The 21,930-nt window shown below is 45.3% G+C and overlaps 1 protein-coding gene across 5 annotated transcripts in view; it reads left to right on the top strand.

Annotated features, from left to right (window-relative positions):
* The window catches only part of SPSB1 (splA/ryanodine receptor domain and SOCS box containing 1), a 32,544-nt gene extending 10,877 nt beyond the window's left edge, over positions 1 to 21,667 (top strand). For 3 of the 5 annotated variants that reach the window (XM_034068243.1, XM_031043896.2, XM_031043894.2), the window contains exons 2-3: positions 15,346 to 16,159; positions 19,530 to 21,667. In XM_034068243.1, coding sequence (XP_033924134.1) covers positions 15,466 to 16,159; positions 19,530 to 19,657 — 822 coding nt within the window. In that variant the 5' untranslated portion in view covers positions 15,346 to 15,465 and the 3' untranslated portion in view covers positions 19,658 to 21,667. Of the gene's footprint in view, positions 1 to 2,412; positions 2,598 to 9,864; positions 9,928 to 15,345; positions 16,160 to 19,529 lie in introns of those variants that run through there. The other 2 variants (XM_005143256.3, XM_031043895.2) reach the window with 2 other exon arrangements.
* Positions 21,668 to 21,930: the final 263 nt, after the last annotated feature.

Genomic DNA, 21,930 nt, shown 5'->3' with positions numbered 1-21,930 from the left:
TTGATGAATGCCTCAGCACTAGTCTGTTGTGTGTTTATCTGGCTCTTTCTTTAGGTTTTTGTCCATATAACTAATGTTTGAGTTAGAGCTTCTGGCAGCTGCCTCAGAAATGAGGTCAGCAGCATCTTTCTAGAGACTGGCAATGGGTTGGGTCAGGCAGAGTAGACTCTGATGGCTTCTCTTTGTTATTATCAAACGATTTAAAGGTTAGAAGCAGCTTTTCATGTTTACTGCTAATGAGTGGATGGATGAGGCTCTATACTGAATTCCAGCAAAACAATAAATGTGTGCATGTAATCAACACAGTATGTAGATTCTGCAGATCTTGTACTGGATCCATGTTTCATAGCTGGTTCTTGTGAGCTGCTTGTACCTTCTGTGTTAGCTGTCTTGAAGCTTGGTGCCTCTAAAAAGTGTGGAGCAAGAGCAGAAAACAGCCCTTCCGTAACCAAAACCTCAGGATGGCAGATCTAGCTGACCCTTGGGAAAGCTAATGAGTCAGCATAGATGAGAGAGAGGGACTTTCTCAGGTACTGGGAGCAGGGCAAGAGCAAGGTGCCTTTATGTTCTCCCTGTTTAGATGGTGCCAGGGGCATTGCAGAACATCAGTTGTCTTGTTTGTTTCCAGTGGGAGCCTATTGTACACTACAGCGTGGCTGCTCTTCCTAATGGGTTCTGTGTTGTGAAAGCTACTATCTCTTGCCCTAGTGCATGCAGCGCCAGTAAATCCACATCAGGGCACTGCTGACCAACCCTTGATACACTTGTGATGAACTTCTGTGCCTTGGTGACAGGGCTGGACTTGAGCATGTCCTTTCCAACCCTAACTGTTATATGATTTTATGTCTCGTGGTGATCCTGAACTCCCTCTGCAAGAACAGACTGTACCACGCAGACAAGGAATGGCAGTGCTGTTTTCCTTTCTCTGCTGGCTGGGTTGCAAGCCATTTGTACCCAAATGTTCTGGAGGTGTTCTGCCATGGTGTGACTCTGCTTCCTTTCTGCTGAAGGAGATCCCTAGGAAACTGTTTTCCTCCTGAAGACTCAGAGGGAAGAAAGAGGGAATTGGAAACTGAAGGAGGATATCATGACTTGAGCAAGCCAAAGTGCTTGATTACCCTGGGATAGCAAGTCTGGATTTGTCTGGACTCTGCACCTCCATGGGCTGTTGCAGCAATTGGAGAAGAGAACTTGCATCTTCTGGCTATGTTGTTGGATTTGGAAAGGGTTTTTCCACAGCTTTTATTCTGTTCTAAGGGTTGTTGTTTCCAGATCAAGCTTGAATAGAAAACATAAGGCTGCTGCCAGCTTTCTGTCACAGACACCTTTTATCTTGCATTCATCTTGTCAAAGCAGATGCTGCTTTCATTTCTTCCACTATTTTGCTACAAGACTAAAATTACCAGCTCTTTGATGCAGGGGAAGAAATTGTATTTCAAAGCCAAGTACCTTGTTAACTTTGATAATAAAACTGTTGGTTTTATCTTGAAGGTAATTGTGTTCCTTTGAAACCAATCTGAGGGTTGGAAGCTCCTGAACCCTGCTTGCTCTAAGCTAACATACAGCTCCCTCTCTGCCTGGGAACACCAGTGGCTGTTATTTGTGGGTGGGAGGTATAGATGAAGCTGAGTTGCTCAAGGTCCACCCTGCCCTCCCTACCCTTCCTGCCTTCAAAGACTTGTACTGAGCATGAGGCTCATGAACATGCAGCTTCTGGCTTTCATCTTTCACTTTAAAAGATGAGCCCTCTTCCTGCGAGGTGCAGTACTTGTGAAGGGGTGATGGGGCCAAGCTGCCTGCTCTGGGAGGGTTGTTTCCAAGGGGGATGCCTGTCCTCATAGAGAGGGCAACCGGTGGGTAAGGCTGAGCTTACATTGCTCGTGTAGCAGGTCACTTTGGGGAATGAGGAATCCCATGGCTGGCTTGGGTAGTGGTCAGGGCATGGAAGAAAAAATATGTTGCTGGCTTCATTTAGCATGGTAAAAGAACTATCTGATCTGCAGGTTATGGGTCCCAGATCACATTGAGAGTAGGGGCTGAGGGAAATACCTCTTGGGAAATGGTAGGAGCCAGGTGCTTTTGGAGATGAAATGCAGAAGGCTTTTCTTTGGAAGTGGCTGTTTTCATGTCTGCCTAACCCTACTGAACCCACCAGACTTAAAGCCTCCTGTGGCCCCCTCTTTGCTTACAGGCAAGCATAGTAGAATAAGGATCTGACAAGCTTTGGGGTTTGGAAGCCTAAACTTAATTTAAAGTCCCTGTCATGACTGTGTGATACTTGCGTAGGGGTTGACTTCAAACCTCATCATTTTGCTTAAATGAACAGATTGTTTCCTCAACAGTATGAAAACAAAAATCACTTCCTCTGACTCAACTGCCTCCTCTTGTGAGGTTTTTGTCTTCAGTGGTGACACCTCAGTCTCCACAGCCCTTGGGACAGGAAGGATCTGACTCTGTAGTTGAAGCTATGGAAGATCGCCTGGGTCTTTACACACAAGGATGTAATGTCAGTTTTCTTTTCCAATGTTTAAGAAGCCTTTAATGAAGAGATGTGGGTAGACTTTGTGGAGGAATGCTGAGTTTTACCATGTGGCAAGGTAAGGCAGAGACCTGTGGGCTAAGTCTGTGCTTAGTGTTTCATATGCTGTCACCAAGGGGGCAATAACAGCTGGTACAAGAGGCTGAACTATGTTCACTTCTGTAGGGTTTATTTGACCTGAGGTTTAACACTAAATTTGACCTAAAACTGGAATGACTTGAACAGGGAGGAAGATGCTTAATCTTGAGTACAAGGAGAAGTTTTGTCACCATGAGGCTTGTCAAGCATTGGAACAGGTTTGCCCAGATGTTGTACAGTCTTTTTTGTAGGTTTATGAGGTTAAACTGGATAAAGCTGTAACCTAATCTGACCCTGCTTTGAGGGAGAGGTGGGTCTAGAGACCTCCTGAGGTCCTTTCCAGCCTGTATTGGTCTGATTCTATGGAGTGAGTTTGTATAGGCATTTTGCTCTGATATTGTCAGAGGAGTTTCTGGAAATGGGCAGGCTGCTTTAGTGGTTGATAGCCGACAAGACTCATCTGCAGAGCCAGGCTGGAAACAACCTCAGGAGCTCCTGAATTGCGAAGTATGAATTAAATGTATCTTCAGAAGACGTTTTGCTTCATAGGCACTCCTGCCCAAGGCTTTAGCATGCTCTCTACCTTCCAGGCTTACATGATGTTTACTAAGACAATATATAAGCCAGTTGCTAAACTGCAGAGCTTATATCTGGCACTTAGTTTGACTGCTTGATGTCAACCCCTCTCTAAAGAGGGACGTGACTATCGTGACAGGTCAAAGGAGCACAGTTAATGTTCACTCTTGACCTGGTGGTGAAAGGGTGTAGGGAAACTTACTGTACAGGTTGGAGCAGGCTGCAGTTTATGAGCTGGTGGAAGGAAAGAGCTTGGGGAGAAGTTGTGCTTGTTAATAGTGCATCCTCCTCTGCTCTTTTTCTGCTTCAAGCTCTGTATGGGTTGGGTTATGCTCCAGCACTGGTCATGTGTGGAAAGCCATGCTAGTTATGCACAGATCATGAGTAGCATTAAGCCTCAGGGTTACAGAATGAATTTTCTATGTCTCATGATTTGATTGTCATAGTATTTGATCAGGTGGAAAAGGCTCAGTCAGGAAACTCATTAGTTCATGACTGAGGGGCTTATTTCCTCCCTGGAAAATAGCAGCAAGCTTGCATGGCCGGATGGGAGTCTTCCTACATTCATCCTACTGACTGTCAGGATTGCTGTGGCTAAATGCAGACAGTAAAAGGGAGAGTGAGAAGGATGAACTTGAAGTAGAGCATTATGTTGAATATGAGGAGGAGGATGCCAGCTGAGCTGCTGAGAATGCAAATGTAAATAAATTGTAAAACTGGAGGAGAAAGAAAAGCTAATATTTGCTTCCTTAAATATCAGGGATAAAGCAGCTTTCTGTGAGGAACTGAATATCATCCTGCTAGCATTAAGGGTGCTGGGCCTTGGATTTCCTCCTCAATAGCAGGCAGTTTGTGGGGTGTCCTCTGTGGTCCTGTTGGTCACCTTCTCTCCCTGTGATGCAGGAATATGTATGTAACAACACTTTCAGTGACCTTCTACTCTCACAAAAAGCATTTCTCCTGCCCTGTGTGCAGGTTGACAGTGGTATTGTTGCCCATCAAATGGGTGAAATCCAGATCCAAGGAAGGTGATGTGCTGGAGCTTCCCACGCTGAGTGGCAATGAAGCAGGGATGGAATGCAGACTCAGTTCTGTACCAGAAGGCCCTGATTTTGCTGTGATTGACTGTGCTGCTCTGCCCTTGTTTGCAGTGAGCAGTGTTCTCTTTGTGGCACTTTGAGTCCAGGGCTCTGCTTGAGCAGAGACACTGTTGCAATGGACCAAGGCTTATCTGTTACTAGTACTCAGCCCAGATTTCAACTAGGCTTTTTGCATAGCGCTGATGAGTGGTACCAGACACTTGCACAGCTTCCCTTCTGGCAGAGATGTATTTGATGTAGATAAATGTACTGAAGCTTCAGACACAATAAACCTATTTGAGTGCAAAAGGCTGAGTAATCTGGTGCTTGGCAGCTGCTCTGCTGGGGTTTTTTTGCTTTACTGTTACCAGTACTTGTGACATCTCTGGAAAGAGGAAGGAGGTGGCTCTAATCTTAAAGCTGAAAGAGCTTGAACTGCTGTGGTTTTCCTGAGAAGGAATCCTGCTGGATTTAACAAGTCTCCTGACTGTAGACTGTGTTACTTTTAGGAGCAGGGATTGGAATCCTCACAATCTGCTGTGTATGTTACATTTTCAAGCCATCTGTTTGAGAAAATGCTGCTTTTCAGGTCTATAATACCCAAATCTATCTGCCTCTAATACAGTAACAGGCTCAATTCCTGTTCTCATGCATTAGTATTAGTAATGCTCTCAAGTATTGGTACTTGGGGTGTACCAGGTGACTTCATCCAACTCCTGATGGGATCTGTGTTTATGGAGGTGTTGTGCATTGCCTTATTCTGCCCACTGAAAGCAGCATGGCAGCTATCCAGGAAAAAACTAGGACTTCTGAACTAGCACTTCCAGCAATTGGGATACCGTAGATCTACTCAAGCCTATCACAAGCCCAGCCATGTTACTTCCCCCATTCCTTCAAACATAACATATGAGAAAGGCCTTCTGAAACTTTGCTTGTAGGCCAAGGACAGCTGAAACAGGAGGGGCTGACCTGTGAACTGGCAGAGCACAGCACAAGATACAGCTCCACAAAGTGTCTTTGCTCTGCCCTGTTGTTACCTAGGAAGGAGATGGGAGTTTTGGCAGGTGACTGCTGAGACTTTGAACATGGATTGGTTTTAATCCAGCTGCTAGCATTAAATCACAGTAATGCATTAACTGTGTGAGGGAGGAAGCAGGATTTTGTTACTAAAACCTTTGTCCTGATGACTTATGTTGCTGGGCAAAAAAGCACTTTTCATATAGGAATGGAAACTTTGGATAGAGGTAGAAACATCAAAGCTTCATTCTTTCCACCCACTGCTCCCCTTCCCACCTACTGATTGTCAGACAAAACTAATGAATCAAGATACTTCAATGGACATGAGGCTTGACACTGGGCTGTGTAGGCTGCAAATTGTTAAGTGGGGAAATAACTAAAAGCAAGGAATTCTAATGCAAGTGGGTGGCTCATGATGGATTATGTGGGCTTCTCTAATGCAAATAGTTCTGAACATAAGCATCTACTATTTAAAATTTATGGTGGCTTAATTGTTGAGGAAATGCCTTTCTAAATGCAGCCTATCTTGGGATGTTTGGCTTCAGTGCTCCAGGGAAGGAGGGAAAAACATAAGGCAGGCATGGTAATTTGGTCAGGTGCTGGCTTGATTTTACAGACACCAATGTGGAGCAGCTCGCTGCTTCTCCTGTTGAATGGCTTTGGAGGGTAGTGGCTGTCAAAATAACTGCTGCTTGCTTCTGCTCCTCTTGTGAGCTGGGGCGAATGTCTGCAGCACAGGGCAGTGAAACAGCTGTGGGAACATCATCCTGGATTGGTTCCCTAAATCCATCTTCAGTGTGATTGCAGTGATAACTGCATTGATATAGGAGCATGAGGGAGTGGGAAGGGCTGGAGGAAGAGAGCATGGTAACTAATAGACTGGTTTTCATTACACTAGAGCAAGACGTGACCTGATGATGATCCTCTGGTCCAGGCAGTAACTGCAGTGAGAGGTAGCCTGTCCTGCTACCCCTGCTTCTCCCTGCTTCCAGATGAGTTTCAGACAGAAGTTTTTGAGTAGCTGACCAACATAATTACTGTGACTGAAATATGTTTGAATGGGAAACTAAAGCAGAGCAGTGCTGTAGTTTTAACTTTGACAAGGCAGGTACCTTTGTCATTCCTGTTCATTTTCCTGACGCTGCTTGGACCATCTTTTGATAACATTTTAAGGCACAGTTCAAAGGCAGACTTAAATGCTAGCTTCTTCCTCAAGTGTTTTAGGCTGGACTAAGAGCCCAGGAACACTCTGGGACTTCTTCCTGAGTAGCTTTCTAACCTACAGGTCCTGAGGGTAAGCTCATGTGGGACATTCCATGCTGGCTGTGTTAGCATTTGGCTGTCTTAGAATTGAGAAGCTCCTTATACAGATAAAATGACAACCCCCTCTGAAAGCCCTTATCAAAGGGTATATGGTATCTGAACAGAAGCCTCAGTGTAATCCTTGGTTATAGAATCATAGAATAGTTAGGGTTGGAAATTGAAGAACTAGGCTATTGTTTAAGAATGGATGGCAGTAGAAAAGCTGTGTGGAGCTGAGTGCTAAAGGACAGGGAAGCTGTAAGACAAGTTCTGTTAGATGTTGTTGTGGGTAATTCAGGCCCATGAACTAGTGTTTCAAGTGAAGCTTGTTTATAGAACTGGGGTTTTCTGTTTACAATGTGCCAGGCATAGATTGTAGCCTTCAGGGATGTGAGGCTTCCTCTGGAAGCGTGGTTATATGAAGAGTCTCAATAACACCAGCAAAAATGAATTGAAGGTGGCTGGACAGGTACAAAAACATAAGAACGGTGAACCTCTGGGCAAGATGAAAAAAAGAGGTTTGTCACCGTTCTTCTTGATGCCTGTGTGATTTCCCTTAGTGCTTAGTCTGCAAACAAAGCATAAAGCCATCTCTTGCGTGCCTCTTGCAGGTGACCTCTGCAGTTGGCACATCTACACTAGACTGGGGTTTTTCTCTCCTTGGAGTAAGCTCTTCTGAGACACAGGTGCCTTTTCTTAAAGCAGAGACTCTACTGAAGCCACCTGGGAGCAGCCTTCCAGAGTTACATCAAACAGTTCTAATTTCATACAAGCAAACTCTATCCCCAGAAAACAGATTCTTGCCACAAGCAATGAGGAAAAGCATCATTTGGCTGATAGGTTCAGACTGGAAGTGGTTCCAGGAGTTAAAAAAAATTACTTTGCCAAACGTGACCAGCGTGATGAGAATCCTATGTGTGGGAGGGATGTCTTGCCTGATCTGGAAGGTACTTGATCTGGTGCTGCTGTGTTCCCCAAGTGGGTATCTGCGTGCTGAAGCATGCAGAGAACTGGCTGTGCTGGTAGAACATGTTGTCAGCTGGAGTGCTATAGCCTTCCATAAGCTGCTCAAACCACTGCAATCAGCTGTAAGCAGCTTGCACTCCAGAATGGCTGTGCTGATGGTGTGCAAAGCACTTTGAGAACAGGGCTGTACCTGAATATAGTAATTGTACCAATTCACTGCTTGCTTCCAGGCTCTCTCCAGTTGCTGCTTTGCTTTGTGCCCCTGCTGTCACATCCTTGTTCTTACAGTGTCAGGCTTTCTGCTCCTGTAACACTATGTACAGGTGCTGTCTCAGCTCAGACCTAACTGCCAAACCACAGCTGCTTGGTTATTTCCACCAAAAGAATCTATCTGGAGTGCTGATCTATGGTTCAAAGCTGAACTTGACACATCTCATCAGCAGCAATGTCCCCACTACAGCTTGCCCACAGCTTGTGCATTGAAAACAAGTGATGTCTGTAATTCATTTGTATGTATTGTTAACTTCAGAGCCACAGGCAAGTGGTTAGGCTACCAGCTGAGCTGTCATCTGAGCATGTGACAGTCTTTTCTCATGGCACAAAGCATGAATGAGATGCTGATTTCTACCTGGAACCCAACTTCATTGGCTTTTCTTGAGCTTAATCATCATCCTAGCAAGCCTTCTTATGCCATGTAGTGCTGTTTACTCTGCAGAACAGGCACTTGTTTGCCTGTGAGGCAGTGTTATACAACACTAGGGATATGTTTGGAGTAAATCTGTTGTACAACAAAGATGTTTGGAACCCAGTGCAAATGGCTTAACTCCTGCTAACATCTGGGTAACACTACCAATATATGAGCTGTTCCTAGCCAGAGTCTCCTTGTCCTGATATGAACACACACTAGTTGTAAGTGGCAGAACCCGTGGAAGAACATGTTTGACTGTGGTTCTGAAGGCTTATTAGACAGGAACCTGTCATTTTAAGTACAGGGTTTGAGTGAAAAGGAGAACTTGACTCCAAAGGTTTGATGCTTTAGACTTGATGCCCACCAAAGATGGCATTGTCACAGACATGTTAGAGCAATCTGCTTCTAAGAAGCTGCTTTAAAGAGCCTTGAGGAGACTTTGTGTCTGGTCTTTAGCATGCAGTTGGCATTCCTGAGGTACCTGTGAGCCTTACGCAGAGCTCATGGCCTTTCTGAAACCTCCACTAAACTTTCTCTGCCAGGAAAACCAGCCCAAGGTCTCTGTGTTCATTTAAAGAAACATTGTAGCTTCTCTGCAACCAAAATTGCTGTTTGTAAGTGACCTTTAACAGGAGACATCTCAGGTGGTAACTTCTGAACTCCTTTTGTCTGGGTTGCTTCCATCATTGCAAGATACAAAGTAACCTCTCTCACCTTCCTTAGTATTTCCTGCCAGATCCTGCAGTGCTGCAGTTCACAGGAACTGCCTGGCTATGTGAACAGTTGAAGCTTGCTTAAGTTGGTTTCTTGTAAGTGCTGAGTTGAAAATGGGGGGTGGTTCTTACTTTAGGTTTTAGTTTACTCATATGAGCTGCTGTAAATAACCTCAGTGCTTTGCTTTGGTGAAACAGACACCTCACGCCAAGTGTAAGAGCTTGCTGCCTTCATCACCCTGCCTGGCAACACTGCAAAAGTAGCTAGAAATCTTCTGCAGTCTGAATTATCCCAAGGAGAGCAATGTTGGAGTGCTCTGTTGGTACAGACAAGTACTTCTTAGTGGTTGCAAATCCTAGCAGCATTGTATGATGCCATGCTCCTGGCTTCCTTGGACACAACCCATTTCTAGTAGATCTCAGGTGGGCATCCTAATGCTAGCTGCTTAATGTACAGAGGACAGAGCTCTTGGTGTCTGCTTAGCAGGTGAATGAGGCTGTTTGCTTAGTGAGGCAGCTGAAATAAACTGCCTTGTTCTCACCATCCCTGGTGTATCTGGAGCAGTTACTTACCAGGGGCCTCTTAAACTGCCGGAGGACAGTGCTGGCTGTTTGCTGACTGCTGGGACATGTGCCATCTTGCTTCATTCTTCCTTGCCCAATCTCTTGCACTCACTGAGAGCACAGTTTCACTTTCTGTGGAGGCCACACAGCCCTGCCAGCAGCTCAACCTGCTGATCCAAACCACCCCTGCTCCTCAGTAGGTGGGGCTGAGGAAGCTGCCCCTGTGGCAACCCTCTGTGTGTGGCACAAGCAGTGAGGCTGTTGGCTGCCAAAACCAGTGCTGTGCACTGAGGTTGCCTGCCCAGTCCTGATCTAAGCAGAGTTGCAACACTCCAACTAGTCCTGTCATCTCTTCCATAGCTGCTTGGTCTCTGCTAACACAGCACTGAAACTTCAACTGTATAGGTGAGCTGACTCTCTTTCCCCAAGGCTTGATCAGTATTTAGTGGGGTGGGCAGGGTGCTAAAGCCAGAATGTGGCAAAGTGATAGCATAAATGCTGAGTGGAGTGTCCCAGGCTTATGTGACTAGCTTCTGCAGTAAGCGGAAATACCCAGTCCAAGGCAGGTGTGTATTTGTGATGCTAAGAATTAACACGAGTGAAAATGGAGCATCCTGGTCCTTTGAGGCTAAAATTTGAACACTGTTTGGGGCATGCAAGTTCTTCTTTCTCCACCCCATTTATTCTGTAGCACTGCTGATCCACCTTTGCTTTTAGCTCGGTTTTACACAAGGTCTGCATGATCAAGGGATGTGTTCCTAGCACCACCAAGAGAGGAAGGGGAAAACCTCTGGTGGTGAAGCAGCTTCTAGAATCATGTGCAGGAAGGGCTGGCACTGTGAGGGATGTTTGTGGGGAGTCATAACATACAGGTTGTGCACATACCTGAAGGATTTGAAAGGTGTCTTCAGGTAAGCTGCTGCCAGCAGTTTAGTCAGCAAGCTACAAGTAGGGCAGCTCTTTTGTTGGCATGTGGGATGAACATGTAGCCTAAGAATATGGACCAAGTTTGCTTAATGTTTTACTAGATAAATCATGGACACCTAAGCAAAGCAGTTGTCTGTTAGTATCATTTGTTAGTATTGTCTGGGATGCTGTAGTTCAGCTTTCCAAAGCTGTAAGCAAGGAAATGCTCATGTGCAGAATATCTATTTCCTTTTTCCTGGAATATATATTTCCTTTTTCCTGGAAATCTTTATGGTAGGGCTCTGATTCATTGTTGAGCACCTGGAGTAGTATGCCAGGGTGTTTAAAGGTCTGGTCTCAGTGTAGCAGCACACTCAGTGTTATGGAGGGGGAAAACAGAGCCACAGTCAACTGACTTGAACAAATAAAGAAAAACTGGATCAGGAATGAAGGTGTTCCAGAGCCTTCATGTATTCTTGGAGTTGATGTTCCAGATGGGTGTTCTGTAAGCACAAGGGAGGACCTGTGAGGAGTCGGTGGTTTTCTGAACTAAAGTTATCAAACTTCTTGTGACTGAAGTGGTTCTGGTCCTTATTTCTGGTGAAGTTTAACAGAAGAAGAATGGTTTTCTAGCCTTTAGCCTCCAGAACACAGATGTTTTCAGTGGCTGAGTGCCTCACAGGTGCTTTAACAACTGCAGGTGTCTTGCAATAGGTTTTGGGTTTTTTTTTTGCTTCCCTTTGTTTTGGAGAGATGCTTCTGAGAACTCTGCTCTGGATCTCTCAGTTGTGAACCATCAGTGCTATACTATGACTCTGGCATCCCTTTGGCAGCTCAGTTGTGTTAGTTACTGGAACCAGCAGGGGCAGTGGCTCCTGAATGGCAAGTATTAACACTTGTGTGCGGATGTTGGACTGGGACTTTGATGATTCTTGCTGCTGTGCATGTTGCTTCCAAATGGAGCTGGAAATCTGCACAGCAGCCTGTTAAAATTCTTACATCACTCTGAGATGTGGGTACCTGAAGTAACCTCCCACTGGGTGATATAACCTGCATGGGAAAGAACAGCCACTTGGCTTCAGATAAAACAGTGAGGGTATTTTGCGTGACAATTCTTTGGCTTAAGTTCACTATATTGATAGCTTGGATTGCATTTCTAGTGTGTTTTGGATGAGGTGAATGGGTTTGAATAGGTAGGAATGAGGTGAATCATCAGAGAGCAGTAAGGGGCCTTGTTTTGAATGTGGATGGCTTCTTTAAACCTAGCTGTGTGGATTGTTTAGCCTGCTTAGCATCATGCTGGCAAGGTTTTGGGGGACACTAGGGAGGTAACTGAAATCAAGATGAGCTCTTTGATTCATACTGGGGGACAAAACATCACGAAGGTCTCAACTGTCTCCAGCAGAACATCTCCCTCACTGGGTTCTTGGCTGCATCCTGAGGTTCACTGCAAGCTGAAGGGGGTAAACTGTTCCATGGGCACAGAATGCCTCTGTTCTGTGGTACACAACCTACTGATGAACTAAATCAAGGTGACTACATCAACTGGAGGAGTCTGTGTAGGCAGTTATCTTGCCTGGTTCATGTCAGTGTGTAAACAGAAGATGGACACCAGCTCTGCTCTGCCGCATATACTCTTTGGAGCTGTGTTCTCCCCATTCAGCAGCTGGGATTTCAACAGCTGCCTCTGAAATGCCTTTGCTGTCTCCTGCCTTGCTCTATTTGCAGCTAGCAGTGGTTTTGAAACCTGGCATATCTTTAGTATGGCAAATTGCCTACTTGCTCAGAACAGCTAAACTGAGGGAGATCTAATTCTCCCTGAAAATAGCAGTGAATATTTGTTTTCCTGAGACACTCTTATAATTTTGTTCCAAAGCTTTTAAGCCTAGAGGTGAACAAAAGAACTGAAAATAGCATGGGAGCAGAACAGAGTGTCATGGGGATGAGCTTGTGTTTACAAAGCAGAGCAGAATTGCAGCAAGCCTGAGCTGTTGATAATGCCAGATAAAAGCACTTTCAGTGCTTACACTTATACTTCAGGCTCAAAGGCTTTGAAGTAGCTAATTCCCTCGCATATCTATTCATTTATGGTTGGCTGTGTCTCATATCAAGCTGCCTAAGGCATTAAGCCATTCATTGAAGAGGGAGAGCTTTCCTGTATCTGTCCTGAGTGAGAGTACCTGTATTGTCTTGCGCATGATGAGGCTTTTAGTTTTGAAGACTGAGAGTGTAATTGTGCTTCCTAGCTGTAGGGCAAGGTGCCACCCTGCAGTTCTAGAGCAGTGCCAGGAACAATGGAGCCAGCTCTGAGCAGGAACTGTTGCCTTGCCCTAATAAGGAGCCATGATGCACTTTGATCTTGGCATATGGTGTTTAGCATTAAACCTGTTCTCACTCTAACCCACCCCTTTGCTCCAATCTTTGCCTTTTCCCCTTTCTCTGCTTTATTCTAGCTGTTGTCCTTCATTTAGTGTTAATAGTTTGCCTGGGGAAGGTGTCATAACTAAATACAAGGTGCTTGTGTTCAGCAGGAGCTGCTTTCTTTCTGAAGCAGGCAGTGAGAGGTATTCCTATCCCATGTGCTTCAGAAGTCCCTGCTGTCCTTCACAGTGGTGATTCCCTCTCTGGTGCAGCAGCCTTTAGGAAAGTATGCTGAAGCTTTTGTTGGCAAAAGGCAAGAAGCCATAAGGAATGAGGCATTGTTTTGCTAAAGGAGAGCACAAAACTGCGTTCTCTTCTCTTGAGCACTTTGTGCTTCAGCACAGTCGGCGCCAATAGCCCTGCAGTCTGCTTTGGTTCTAGCTTCCTATGGAGTGTTCTCATGCACACTGTAGAGCCCTTAGTATATCTGCCTGCCTCCTAACAATGCTTTATCCTAATCAAAATTCCAACAGCTGAATTTGCTTGTAGATTTCCAAGTGTGCTTTAGCCAGTGCCTTGTTGACAGCCTTGGTTTGACAGCTTTGGTGTTGGGATGTGACTTTTAAGGACCCTTGGGCATTTTTCTTCCCATATTTAAAAAGAGGGAAGGAAAAGTAGTTCTGTTTCTCCTAAGAACTACAGTTTGATCTCACGGTTCCAATGGCATACTCTGGACCAATAGTAAACACCTGTTAGGAAGCTGGTGAATTGCTCCCTAACCTAGAGCAAACATGAGCCTTCCCTGTCACCTTCTAGCTGAAGCTTTGCTTCTTAGGTCCAGTAACCTTCTTTTTAAAGCAGATATGATTCATGCTCTGTTTTCTGTGCCAGATGAGGTCCTTGCTTGGGAGTGCAGCTGGCAGCAGCACTGTGTGATTGCCTCACTTCAGGAAATGTTAAAATAACACTTTTTTTTTTCTTAGAAAGCTGGTTCCCTCCCCTCCCATTTCATTCTCCCAATAGCTGCCCCCAGTTTGGCAGCTGCCTTGGAGGCTTGTTTGTGTTGTGAGTGAGAGCAGAGACACTGGTGGATGCAGTGCTGGAGGAGAGGTACATGAAGTGAGTTAGTACTGTCTGTAGCCAAGCTGGCTTCAGCTCTTCAGAGGTTTCTCTGAGCTTTGGAAGGAGAACTGCAGAACTGTGAGAAGCACCTTGCTCCTCCCCCTGGATCCTGTTTCTCAAGCTAGGGATTCTTTCCTTTTGGAGAAGAGCAGCTGCCCCAACTGAAGCTACTCATTCAAGACAGCCTACAGCAGCTTTATTTGCTTTTGACTGCAGTGATTCAGCAGTGCCAATAGTGCCCATAGCTGTTGGAATGGGCATCCCTCAAGGCTGGACCCAGCAGGTTTTGTCTGCTGCTTTGCAGTCAGGCCTCTAAGGTACTTAGCAGAGCTGTAGTGGGGTTGCAAAGGATGCTCAAACCTGTATCTGTAACTGCTGGCTGCTGTGCCAGCTGCTCTGTGGAAGGTTTGTAATTCTCCAGATGGAGAAGCTTTTATTGCTTGGCTTTTACCTTTCTTGATCACTGCTATGGGGAGATGGTTTGTGTGCAGTGCTTTGCTTCTTTTTTGGAACTGTTTGTGCCAAGGGAAGAAAATCTTGCCATTACCTGTGTGTCTTTGCAGCATGTCACCTTTATTCTAGGGGTTGCTTATGTCCTGGAGGTTCCCCAAGAACAACCAGTCAGCTATAGCATGTTACTGTAGTGTCCAAAGACAATGCAATTGTCAACTCAGGTCTATATTTAAAAAATTGACTGAAGCTGTTGGGATTCCTCTTGTGTTAAATGCCCTGTGTGTTTTGCCTCCCTTGTGGATAGCTACAGAGATGGCTTTGGCAGGAGAAATTCTCCATGGCGGTTGGAAGAAGCTGATGAACACCAGTGGGCAGCCTGGGCCTTAACTGGGATGTCTTGCTCAGCCTGACCTTGTGGTATGAACTGGGGCAGGAAGACCGGGCGAAATTATGTGTATACAAGACCCTGTTGTCGGTCTTCTTTCCAGCTGAAGATGAACAGGGCAGACTTGAGTCTGCAGCATTACTGTGTATGGAGAGTTCCAAGTCTTCTGCCCTGATTAAACTATCTTGAATTTTTCTGGACACCATAGAAGTGATCATGACATAAAAGCAAGGTTTGCTGGAGGCAGCTTAAGTACAAATGTGCTCTCTTAAGGGTTAGTGATGCAGTAATAAGCAGCAGTGCATTCAGTGTGGAGTGATGAGCTGAATCTATACATTCCTTAGAGAAAGAAGCAGAGATTCAAGTGCCTTTCTGAAGGGGACATTAGTAACTTTGTACCTATCTATTTGATTTATATGCTATCCCTGCTATGCCAGGCATACCGCATAAGTAGCGCACATTACCCTGCTGTGCTGGTGGAAAGGAAGGATGAGTTGTCAGGATAAACAGATTAAAGAAGTGCTCTGTAAATGTTGCCTATAAGGCTGTGTATGGTGATGTTTAACTCTTGCCTTGTTTTTCTTTCCATCCATTAGGCAATACTGACTGGTGCACATCTTGAGAGTCTCCTGGCAGCCTGTTCTGTAGGGCTGAATGCCAGCAGGAGCGGCCGGCTAAATCCATGAGCCTATAAATAGGCAAAATCAGAACACACCATGGGTCAGAAGGTCACAGGTGGGATAAAGACTGTGGATATGAGGGACCCTGTATACAGGCCATTGAAACAGGAACTCCAAGGACTTGACTACAGCAAACCCACACGTCTGGATTTGCTACTGGACATGCCTCCGGTGTCCTATGAAGTGCAGTTACTACATTCATGGAACAATGATGATCGCTCGCTGAATGTGTTTGTGAAAGAGGATGACAAACTCATATTTCACCGGCATCCGGTGGCTCAGAGTACAGATGCCATCAGAGGCAAAGTGGGATATACCCGAGGACTCCACGTGTGGCAGATCACATGGGCAATGAGGCAGCGAGGCACACATGCTGTGGTCGGGGTGGCAACAGCAGATGCCCCTTTGCATTCAGTAGGATACACGACACTGGTAGGAAATAACCATGAATCTTGGGGCTGGGACCTTGGGCGCAACAGACTGTACCATGATGGCAAGAACCAGCCAAGTAAAACCTACCCTGCCTTCTTAGAACCAGATGAAACTTTCATTGTGCCGGATTCTTTCCTGGTGGTTCTGGACATGGATGATGGGACACTGAGCTTCATTGTAGATGGGCAATACATGGGTGTTGCATTTCGAGGACTCAAAGGGAAAAAGCTATATCCAGTGGTAAGCGCGGTGTGGGGGCACTGTGAAATACGGATGTGCTACTTGAATGGACTTGACCGTGAGTATAACTTCTTGTATTAGTTCTAACAGCACAGATCCGTGTGCTACTTAAGTGCAGGCTTACTAGACCATCCTGGGGAGGGTTTTCATTCTTCTGAAGAGCTGAGGGTTTCATGTTGGCAGAACAGGATACAGCTCTGAAGCTTTAATGGCTAATTCAGTTTGGCTGTATACATGTACTGTTCCTAAGGCACTACAGAGACTAAGGTTTGGGGAGGTGATGCCAGCTATCTTTCTAGACATGACAAGCCTTCCTATTCTGCTACCCAAGTATCAACAGGAATGTCCTGACAGTTGTACTATTGGGGGTGTAATCCTGGTGTCCCTTTGCAGGAAACACTGAGGGACAATTCTCTTCCTCAGATGGCTGATGAAGGGACTTTTAAAATCCCTTGCAGGCCAGAGTGGGAAGATCTGACCCTAAGAAAATGGGAATCTCATCTTCCAAAAAGTAGCTTTTTTCTCTGCTTCTTTCAGGGCAGGGTGTGCTCATTTCTAGTGCGGGGCTGGATGTTGTAGCCAACCCAACTTGCATGCCGGCCCCTTTAACTAATAGGGACATCAGTCTCTTTAAGTTTAGTAATAAATTTGGCTGTCCAAATGTGCTAAAGTCTGTTATCTCTCATAGTCAGAAGTTCCCATGGGGCCAGACTGTGACTCAGTCCTCTGGGTAGGGTGGACGAGAGAGGTGAAGGAAGTGGATTAAAATCTGGATTTATGATGTTAGTGAAATAAATTTGGCTGTATTGATATGAAAAGAGCAGTGTTTCCCCTGCATTCCAGAACAGTGTCTGCCCAAAGGCTGTAACATTCTGGGCTCTGATGTGTGCTTTAGAACATGTTCTAATGCTGGGCGAACAATGGCAAACCCCTGACACTGGTGACGTGAGCTACAACAAGGGTGACAGTGGGCACCCCGAAAACTGAGCTGTCAGAATAGCCAGGAAAGCCTTGCAAAGGGGTAAGAGCAAAAGTGCTTTGAGAAGTATGTTTCAGCTCGGCAAGACCAGATAGAGAGCTCTTGGCAGAGCATTTTCTCACCAAGAGAAAGAAACCCAGTTTGTTGTGCCACACCAGCTTACAGTATCCAGGGGTTTTTAAGGGTCAAAGCCAAAATCTGCAGCTCCCCTCAAAGCCAGCAAGTCTGTGGAGCTGCTGGCACAGAACTGCACTTAGCAAGGAAATGGCCACCTCCAGTATTGGATTTGGTTGTAATGTGCTCTCAGCATAGGAGTGAATTGTGGGCATAAGGCCAGGAATGACGGGATGCTATTTTGGCACAGATAGAAAGAAGGTGTCTGGCTCTAACTGCTTCTGAGCATTCAATAGCAACACTGTCCAGTGATTGCAGTGGTTGTGAATGGAAGGAGGTCAGATATGTGTGTGCTTTCTCTTTTGGTCTTGAGGCCTCTTGTCAGACAGGGTTATCAGTGCAAACTAGATGAGGACAAAGTTCTTGTCCTTAAACTCTGTGGGAAGAAGATCCTCTCCTTTTAAGGCCATTAAACTGGAATGTGTTTGTTAGGCTAAGGTCTATAGGCTTTGCAGTTTGGGGCCCCATGTCCTCTGGGATGTTGGCTAGACAATGCCTCTGTCCCAGCTATCTCCATACGGAGCAGGAGTGATTGGGACAGACTTGGAATACAGCATATTTGTATCCCAGTGGTTTAAGAGTAAGCGACACTGGGAAGTGCCAAAGGAGTGCTGCCAATAACAGGCTTCTCTGGCAGTATTGCAGCCAGAGCTGAGACGTGCAGGCCAGCAGTCAAGACCTGTCCCTGCAGAAGAGGCAGCATGGATCCTGAAGGAGGTCACGGGCAGGCAAGACCAGCAGTACTTTGGGCTGAGAGCCTTCCTTTCACTTGTGGCACAGAACATGTGTGAGACGTGGGGCTTGGGGAGCAACAGCACTGCCCTGATGGATCTGCTTGCTCTCCAGCCAGCTATCAGTGCAGAAGGGGGGTGCATATAGAGGTGATTACTCACAATAATCAGTGCTTCAAGCACGGGGAGAACTTTGGAGAACTGCTAGAAGAAACGTCCCACTGACGCTTCCCCTGGAGCAGGTAACAGCTTGTGATCCACAGCAGGGAAGGAGAGAGGGGAGTAGGGCATTAGTTCAGCTCTGGCTGCTAATTTGAGGAGGAGACAGCTCAATTCAAGCATGCATTTCCTGACTCTGTTACCAAGTCTCTCCTCAGCTTACAAACTCTCCTTCTCACAGACTTGTTGCCAAACATGAGATGAAAATTAGCTTTTTTCCACTTCTCACTGGAAGTGTTTTCTACATGGAGCAGTCTGACTGTTTACTTTTTCAGGAGTGGCCTGATCAAGGCTACTGACAACACTTCTGCTTCAGCTTCTCAGTGTTAGCTGTTTGTTATCTTTGAACCTGGAAGGGACAAGCTTGTGTCCACCTTTCTGGTGAGAAATGTAGTAACATGACCACGCTCAGAGAAAACAAAGCCTGTGTCTCAGCTGTTGAAAACAGTTATATGAACAGTCAGATTAATTTGGCTTGTCTAGTGGAAGTTAAAGCTGTTGGCTTCTATCAAGGTTCTTGAAAACTTCAGCTTCTCAGCCAAACTCTTCCACATCCTGTGGATGTTTTTAGGTGTGTCTGTGTTTAGCCCAAGATGTCTGTAAAGGAAGCTTTCTAATGATGCATGCTGAGCCCTCAGGCCGTTTAGAAGGATGTCCAAGTATCTGCTTAATTTGGGATGTCTTTGTGTTAGTCTTCTCTTGGGGGAGGAGAAACCCCTTAGGCTTGAGCAGTGTGTTGTGTAAAGGTGAGCTTAGACAGACATAGTGACAGAAGCTGTGAGAAGCTAATCTGTATCTTCCTTCTGTGCAGCTGTGATGTATCAACTGTGGCTTTGACCTCCGTACCCTGTATGTTGTACCCTGTATGTTCAGCATCAAAGGGTCCCATGTGCCATTCCTGAAAAACTAGTATTATCTTGTTCGGTGTGTGTAAGTACAGGATGCAGAAAGGATAGCCAAAGGCTTGTGTTTCTCCTTGGTTTGACACAGGAGGGAATCCTCTAATGGAAAATGTCACAGTACAAGTAGTGATGTGAAGCTTTGACAGATGGCTTTGTTTTTCATGGGAAGCATGTATACAAACAAAGGGGTTGACAGCTGTTATCCTACATATAGACAAATCATGGTACTTTCATGCTATCAGACTGTGCACTGCAGTGTTTTACTTCAGCAAATCTTAAGGTTTTTGGGTACTGTAGGAAGTAGCACAAGCTAGAAGATGAATTCCGATTTGAATAACTGGTATTGCAGAGGGGAACTTCCTTGTGGGCTTTCTAGTGTAACTTGTGGGTTGGTATATTAATGTCTTGGGTCTCTTTTCCCAGCTGAACCACTGCCTTTGATGGACTTGTGTCGGCGAGCTGTGAGGCTTGCTCTGGGCAAGGAAAGACTGAATGAGATCCCTACACTGCCACTGCCAGCATCCCTCAAGAGTTACCTGCTCTACCAATGACCTTCGTGTTCAAGGATGGAGAGTTGGAACCAAGGCAAAAATATCAAAGTTGACCCACTGAGCAATGGGCTCTCCACCCTTGTGTCATCGCTACTGTTGGAACTCCTTGGCCAAAGTATTCCTGCCACTGCTTAGATCTCCATGTGCCCTTATTGGCAACTCTCAAGTAATCCTTGTTCCACAACTGAAGTGTTTTGTTCTTTGGAATTCTTCCCTAGCATGCTTACAAAAGGGACATTTACAGAAGCTCTGTGCTTCCCTGCTTCTCCTGATGAAAGGCTGTGCTGCACCCTTTGGGTTGTAGAGCTTAGGAGTGAATGGTTTTTCTGTACCAGCCCAAGGGAAGAACATAATCTGGGGAAAGGGAAGGCGTTAGGAATGGGAATGTTAAAACCAGGTTCTAAGAATGGAAAGGCATGCGGTGAGCAGCAGAGCTGGGAAGAGTCTGTAAGACCAAGAATTAATTGCTGAGTTCTTAAAAACCAAAAAATAAATATTTAAGAATACAACCCCAAGCCCTGAAACACCAAAACCAAGAACCCTTCCACCAGGAGACTTTCTAATTTGGTGATGTCAGTGATGCCAGTATCTGCCAGGACTTCTCACTATGTACTAATGTTATTTCATAGTGAATCCCTGTGTGCTTGTTTATCACCACTGCTTGCACAGTTCTGCTCTGTTCTCTGTTCTGCTGCCTCTTAGAGGGTTTGACTGAGCTGACTGAGCAGTCGTACTGTGTCTTCACCTGCTCTCTTCTGACTTAAAACTGCAGGTTTTAGTCTGGGATCAGGGGTCCCTTGCAGATGTGAGTACACAGAAGGGGTGAACTTCTCCCTCAATAGGCTGAGATAGGCTGTATGAGCTGGGATTTATTAGATGGCTATGCATCCTGTATTTTAGGTCTGTCTTCTGTACAGCCTGTTCCATGTTAAGGCTTTAGAGAAACATACTTACATGCTTCTCTGATGGCTCTGCCAGGGAATTCTCTTCTTAGGTAAGCTGCTTAGAGGCATCCAGACCAGGCTTGCTTCTGTCACAGACCATCAGTGTAATCTCCACTTAACTATGCAGCCAGAATAGTTCTGTTTCTTGCTTGTGGGTGGGAGTCTTCCCAGAGAAGTGGCAGCAGTGTGGCTGCAGAAGTCCCATCAGCAGATGAGAAATCCAGAGGGTGATTGCTGCAGAATGTAGCTGGTGAGACTTTACCAGAAGCCAATGGGATGATCTTCAGGCACAGCAAGAAGAAACTGAACCTCTCTAGAGCTGAGGGTGGGGATAGGAGAGAACTGCAATAAAGAGGACAAGCAATTCAGGCAAAATCAGCACATCCCAAATAGATTCTCACCTCAGTAGCCAAGTAAAGAGGATGACACTCCTTTACTAGCAGGAGCTGCTCTCTTGACCTCTCCACAGGTTACTATGCTGCCTTTCTGGGGTTATTTTGCACATTTCTTTGTCTTGAAAAATGTTTGTGTGGTTGGTTTGTATTTTTTTTTTTTTTTTGCTCTTGAGTTATCCCTTCAGTTCTGTGTAGGTACAAATGAGTTTAGTTGTTGAAAATGTTAATATATATTTGTGGTGTTATGTATAAGAACATGTTTTAAACAGCTGCTGTAGGTACCTTTTTTAAGATAAACTACTTGCATAGTATATTTTTTAAAGCACAGATTTGGTGCCAAGACTGGGTGGGGTGTGATGTGCCCCTTTTTTAATCTAATGTTATATGATTTCTTTTTTAATGTAGGGGTTTGTACTAGTTTCTGTTACAGGGTGGGACACAAGACTATTCAGTGTGTGGAGCCCTGCTTGGTTGCCTTCGACTTGAACCAGTGTCTTCCAGAACTCCAGGGAAGTAGCTGTGTTCTTCCTACTTCTAATGCTCTTCGTGCTCCCTTGTTTCCATCTCTTCTCACCTCACCAGTACGTTGCTTTGTACAGTTTTAAATCCTGACTTTCTATTTTATGACTGTAGATAATACTCAGTAACCTAATAAACTTTATTAAATATTACTTGATGTTGATTTTCATTTGCATGAATTGTGTAGAGTGCTCTCTAGTTTCTACATGATTGGTGAGCTTACTCCAAAGAAGGCAGCTCAAACAGGTAAAGCAGGGGCTGTTGTGGCCTTATCTCTGCTTGGAAGAATAACAACTTAAAGTTGGCATGTAAAAGGTAGAGGTCAAGATGCAGCTGCTGGTGCAGAGTGGTAGGGGATGGTAACATCAGTTTTTGTACAGCCCTAAGTAATAGCTTCTCCTGATGGATAAGATAC

Source organism: Melopsittacus undulatus, chromosome 12 (genome assembly GCF_012275295.1).
Source record: "Melopsittacus undulatus isolate bMelUnd1 chromosome 12, bMelUnd1.mat.Z, whole genome shotgun sequence".
Lineage (NCBI taxonomy): Eukaryota > Metazoa > Chordata > Aves > Psittaciformes > Psittaculidae > Melopsittacus > Melopsittacus undulatus.
Note: the sequence above shows the minus strand (reverse complement) of the source record. Positions and strands in the feature narration are given on the sequence as shown.